General features: G+C 35.9%; 1 protein-coding gene across 1 annotated transcript; it reads left to right on the forward strand.

Annotated features, from left to right (window-relative positions):
- Nucleotides 1-4,001: 4,001 nt before the first annotated feature.
- LOC138875984 (uncharacterized) lies at nucleotides 4,002-4,988 on the forward strand. Its single transcript, XM_070154865.1, has 2 exons — nucleotides 4,002-4,310; nucleotides 4,977-4,988. Exons 1-2 carry the CDS (start codon nucleotides 4,002-4,004, stop codon nucleotides 4,986-4,988), a joined length of 321 nt encoding a protein of 106 aa, XP_070010966.1.
- The last annotated feature ends 1,416 nt before the right edge of the window (nucleotides 4,989-6,404 follow it).

Consider the following 6,404-nt stretch of genomic DNA (forward strand, 5'->3'; position numbering starts at 1 on the left):
AAACTTCTTTTTGTCCATACAGGCATCACACATTTCTTTTTCAGAGAATCAGGTTCCTTAGTAGTAGATACCTTTTTAACAAAAACTTTGTTTTTTTGTTGTGACTGAAACTTTACTTTACAGGAATCTTTGAAATTACCAGTTTTACCACAGTGAGCAAAGATAGTTATCAAGTACAGTAACATACTTGCTATGTGGATTATATGGAGCTATTTTCTTATGGAACCTGATTCCTTGCATGTTTTCCCCATTACTTTTATACATAGAAGTGATTGTATCAGAAGACCATGTCCACTTCAGATATTTATCTAGATCATTTTTAACCCTGCTTAAATCTTCCTGGAGTTGTCTATTTTTTGTTTTTAAATTCAGCAACAAGACTCAATTTTACATCTTTGAATTCATTTTCAAGTTAAGGTATGCCTCATTTACCACTTTCTTTCCTTTAGAAGAGTTCATACATTTTTCCATTGAGTTTTTTAAAAGTATATTTTCTTTCTTTGTTTCATCCACTATTTGCTTCAAATCTACTACTACAACCACCAGATCATCTCTCTTGTTCTAACTCTCTGATTTCCTCAGTTAAATATTTTTACCATTAATGAAGTTGTGGTAAGCATCAATTAAAATATTAGCTAAAGATACCAGCTTCTTTTTAGAATAAGACTTCAAATTTCTTTGAATGTCCAGAAAGTTTACCTCATCGTCATCATTATCTTCATCCTCATCAGATTTTGCCATTAGTGTAAATATGGAGTCATACTCTGCAGCTGCGCTTTCAACGGCCATCATGGAGTTCATCATCACCCTCAGATTCACTAGAGAAATCTCCCCCAACAGCCAGAGCTTGCTTTACAACATTATCAGCTGCATCTCTTCTCTTGAACTTCCTGTCCGGGACTAGATTCCTCTTAACAGCCTTGTCCGCATTGTGTTTGTTGTGCTCCAGCTTGTGAAGAGGACACTCTTTGATGAAATGTCTCGACTTTTAGCATTTGTGACAACGGTCATACCCTTTGGTATTTCTCCTAGAGTAGCCTTTCTTGGGGATTCCTCCCTTTTTACGAACCATTTTTTGGAATCTCCGAGTAAGATGGACCATGTCAGCATCATTACCACTTCAGTCACTATTTTCTGCCTTGAGGACCAGGTTCTTCTCCTTTTTTGGGTTCACTTCGTTCAAGATCCTTCTTCTTTTTCATCTCATAGGTTTTCAGATTTCCAATGAATTCATCAATGGTTAACTTTTGCAGATCCTTGGCTTCTATGATAGCATTAACTTTGCTCTCCCAGGAACCTGGTAACACACTGAGTATTGTACTTACCAGTTTGTTCTTTGGGATAATTTCTCCAAGGGAGTGAAGCTCATTGATGATGGAAGTAAAACGAGTATACATGTTTTATCCTCTTTTTATCTTGAAGAGTTCATATTTAGTGGTAAGCATGTCGATTTTTGACTGCTTGACTTGAGTGGTTCCCTCGTGTGAAATTTGGAGAGCCTCCTAGATCTCCTTGGCAGATTGACAGACTGAGATGCGGTTGTACTCGTTTGGTCATAAATAATGCCACAAACGAGGATCTTCTTTGCCTTGAAGTTTTTCTCGATGGACTTCCGATCGGCATCATTATATTCATTCCTTTTCTTTGGAACTGTAATTAATCCCTAACCAATGGTCTTCTTGGGGATGAAGGGTTTATCACAGATAACATCCCAGAGCTCTGAATCTTCTGCCATGATAAAATCATGCATCCTCGTCTTCCACCAGCCATAGTATTGGTCATTGAATCTTGGTGGTCTGTAAGTTGATTGTCCTACTTCAAAGTTTGGTGGAGTAACCATGTTGATCCTTTCTAGGTGTTAACCAAACTGTATAGAGAACTAGGTTCTCTACCAGATTTCACAGTAAGCAACAGACAGTAAAACCAAACAGTATAGGGAACTAGGTTCTCTATCTATTCCCACGGTAAATCGGCAGTAAATAAAGAACACAAGATATTTACGTGAAAAATTCTTTGCTCAAGGGACTAAAAACCACGACTTACTCTAGTAGGATTTTAACTCTACTAAACCGAGCAAACTTCTGATTACAACCTATTGCAATCTAGGAATTAAACTTTAATCTCTCACTCCGTACAATAACTCTATCGTAAGCCCTTTGCAATTATTTATTACAAAGCAACAAACCTTGACTAACTCTAGTCAAGAAACTAAATCAAACAGTGGTTTAAATCTATCCTACAAAGACACTTCTTGAAAATAGTGTAGGATTACAAATGACGAACAAAATAATAAAGACCCAGCAAACCTAAGGACTTAAGATATCTTCAATCTCTAGATCTAGTCATTGGGGTTGCAACAGCTTTGTTCTTGAGAGAGGTGGTGGCTTTGTAAATGAAATTTCTTGCCTCATATTGATAATATGTGTGTGTGAGGTCATCAAAGATGATGCAATGGAGTGTCCAGTACACTACACACTTCAACAGTGTTGTTGTACTGTTGCCAATATAGCAGTTTAACAATTGTAAAGTTGACTTGTATTGTGACCAAAGAACCTAATCCCTATTTGTTCCCTATATTGTTCCCTTATCTGATTTCATTATGATTTGAACCAGACATTTGATTAGTTGCTCTGAACGCTAAGGAATAAATTGTATCAGATTCTTTATCTGGTTCTCTCACGAAGATTGTTAAATCATCAAAATAAAGACGCATGACTTATCATGAATAATGAATGGCATGTCAATTTAATATACTTCCTTATACGTGTTACACTTCGGACGTGTTATTGTTATCAATTAATTTAATCTTGAATGCTTCTTCTTATCATTGTGGGATATGAGGAAATTTCAGTCGATGCCTTCGTTTCATGACTATCAACCAAATAATGTTTAGTTAAGAACCTGGAATATTAGAATAACATCTCTGGTAGGATATTACACTTGAGATAAATGAATTAGTTTAAAATTGAGATATCGATCTGCAAGAACCTGCAAATAAACGTCAAACGAAATGTAGAAATTATTCAAATTTCGTAAAGATTTATTTTTAAACTTGTACAGTCAAAAATCAAAATATGAGAACATAAAACTCAATTCGAAACGCATATTGTCATATGGAAGTGGAATTCATTCCTCTTTTTTGTTCTTTGTTAGAATTCCCAGTACATTGACATCATGGTTAGCTGCAACTGATCAAAGTTCCAATTCTACCAACAATATGGGCTGTTTAGTTCAAAATTAGGACATTCCACGATTATATGATCCTGGAATTAAAACCAGGACTATAATCTGGATAACTTATCGTCAGTGGCGAAACTAGAAATTTTTCCAAGGGTGTTCAAACTTTAAAAAGGTGAAAAAACTCTACGACAAAGAGTGTTCAATATATGTTATATACCTTTATAACTTAATATTTAACTTATATACAGAGAGTAATTTTCTCGTAGTCAATTAGAATGGTATAGCTTCGCCCCTGCTTATCGCACCTTCAATAAAAATAATATCGATTCTAGCTAATACTTTCGGCCAACACAGGATAAATTTAAACCCAAAATTTATATCGAGATAATCCACCTCGTCCCTATAACCTAATGGCAGTTTCATATAATCCTCCTATTATTCTTTTTCTATTTTTTCTTAATTAAGCAGACCCTGGAATCTAAACGTTTCAAGTTGAGCAGGACCAAGACAGAACATTTGGAGTGTAAGTTCAGTGGCGAGACTTAAGCAGGGGAAGGAGAGATGAGGCTGGACTCACAAGTCATCCCTAGGAGATGGAGTTTTAAGTACCCTGGGTCTATTATTTAGGGAGATGGGGAGATTGATGAAGATGTGACACATCGTATTGGGGCGGGATGGATGAAATGGAGACTCGCTTCCGGTGTTTTGTGTGACAAAAAGGTACCACCAAAATTTAAGGGTAAGTTCTACAGAGTGGTGGTCAGACCAACGATATTGTATGGGCTGAGTGTTGGCCAGTCAAGATCACTCATGTACAGAAGATGAAGGTAGCAGAGATAAGGATGTTGAGATGGATGTACGAGCACACCGGGCTAGATAGGATCAAAAATAAGGTAATTCGCGACAAGGTGGATGTGGCCTCTATTGAGGACAAGATGCGGGAAGCGCGGCTTAGGTGGTTTGGTCATGTGACGAGGAGGAGCATAGACGCCCCGGTGAGTAGGTGTGAGAGGTTGACATTGGAGGGAATACGGCAAGGTAGAGGTAGGCCAAAGAAGAGGTGGGGAGAGGTGATTAAGCAAGACATTGCGCAGCTTCAGCTGACCGAGGACATGACCCTTGATAGGAAGGTATGGAGGTCGAGGATTAGGGTAGTAGAGTAGGTAGTCTAAAGTGTTCATAACAGTAGTATTTGCAAACAGTCTCACTTTCTGTTGGTAGTAGGTTTTTATGACTAATGTTATTTTCTTTCATTGTTGATCACCTTACTCAGGGACAGGGGCGGATTTATACGCTTAATTATGGGGCACATGAACCCATGGTCTCTCATTAAAATTAGATATTTTATGTACATATTTTTTAAAATTGATAAAATATTAACTGTTGGCATCATGTTCCAAGAAGGTTGAGTGGTGCACTTGGTTGAAGGTTGTGTTATTTACCAAGAGGTATAACGATTAATTCCTACTGGATACATATTTGTCTCTTTTTTTTGTAGTGCACCCATGTATTAGAAATTCTAGATCCACCTCTTTTCGAGGGCGGACACACCGTAGTGTACATCATAAAGTTCTGTCAAATATACATTTTTATTAAATATTATAATATTGGAAATTTCTAAGTATCCATGAGATGCCACCACTTGCCAATAACCGATCCTTGGTCCATTGGTTAAGCAACTAAGTTTTGAGTGGGAGGTTACGTGTCCGGTTCTCAACAATTCTATATTCATCTTTTTAGAGCTCAAAGCCTTGACTTCTAATATTACATTATTGCTCTTTAGTTTCAATGAGCAGATTATTGAATGAATTATTTTAGGTTCCTCGAAACTTATTTAAATTTGGTAGTTTTGTAATGCCTTATATTAAAAAAATATATTTAGTACTATAATGAAGTTTTATGAAAATATTTCAAAAAGTGAAAACTCGTTGAGGAAAGTTATTGTGGTGTAGTTATATTGTGTTTTATTATTATAATTTGAATCTTTTTTTTTAATATGGAGTTGTTATTATATTTGTTCATTTGTTCACTTCTTTAAATATCGACACCGCTTGCAAAAAATTCTGCATACGCTCCTGACCTTACTGCCTTGTTGTTTTTATTCTACTTTTGTATCGCTTTTTGGTATTGTCCCTTCTTGTCTATATTTTCGTTAATATGGTGTTTATGCTTTCCTGAGCCGAGGGTCTATTGGAAACAGCCTCTCTATCCTCACAAGGTAGGGGTAAGGTCTGCGTACACACTACCCTCCTCAGACTTCACGGTGTGGTATAATAGGTTGTATGTTTTTATTGTATTTTTTTCTTAATTAACAAATAGTTTCAGGTGTGGATGAGTAGGCTATGAACAAGCTGCCCACACATAGTTGATAAGTAGTAGCTAACTAATGAGATTATTATCATTGAGTTGACGACTCCAATTAAAATTGCGAATTATTATGCTCCATATTAAATCATTTGTAGTTGGAAATTAAAGGTGAAACAAAGAAGGGAAATGAAGGTGATTCGTGGAGAGAGGCATTATAATGGGAGATATGACTCAATGAGTCTATCCAAAAAGAGGGGACCTTTGACATTTCGAACATAGTGCCTAAGCAGAATTAGTAGTTGTAATATCATATTAAAAAACTTGTTTGACTATAGATTATGATCGGTTCAATTTTCTCAATAATTGTCTTCTTCATACTTCAGGTAGCTTATCAAGAAAAAATTATCTTGAATATGCTTCTTCTTATCCTTGAGATATAGAGAAAGTGATCCAGTCAATGCCTCAACTTCATCATAACCAAACAGGAATTAATATTATTCAGAAGAAGAAAGAAGGATAAATATTCCTCAACTGAATATCCCATGACATATTAAAATAGATATATTAAGAGTATGTCACTCTGTATCGTCTTAATTTAATAGAATCCACAAATAATAACTATGCTAAGGTCTAGCTGCTAAGGGATAAGGAGCAGAGTAACTGGCATAAAAAAAATTTAAAAAAAAAACTAATGGAATGGATTTGGCAGCACATAATTTGGGAATTCAATCTTCTATCAGCACTTATCCTCTAAGAATTCACCTTTTTCCTTTTCAAATTTTTCGAGCATATAATATAGGCCAAGCATGAGTAGGCCATGAACAAGCTGCACATTTAAGCTAACATATGATACAGTTTTTCTCGAAGATGCTGTTTTGAGTTAAGCTTTTGAGTTATTACTCACCAAATCAAATAAA

The sequence above is a fragment of the Nicotiana sylvestris genome, chromosome 8 (genome assembly GCF_000393655.2).
Source record: "Nicotiana sylvestris chromosome 8, ASM39365v2, whole genome shotgun sequence".
Lineage (NCBI taxonomy): Eukaryota > Viridiplantae > Streptophyta > Magnoliopsida > Solanales > Solanaceae > Nicotiana > Nicotiana sylvestris.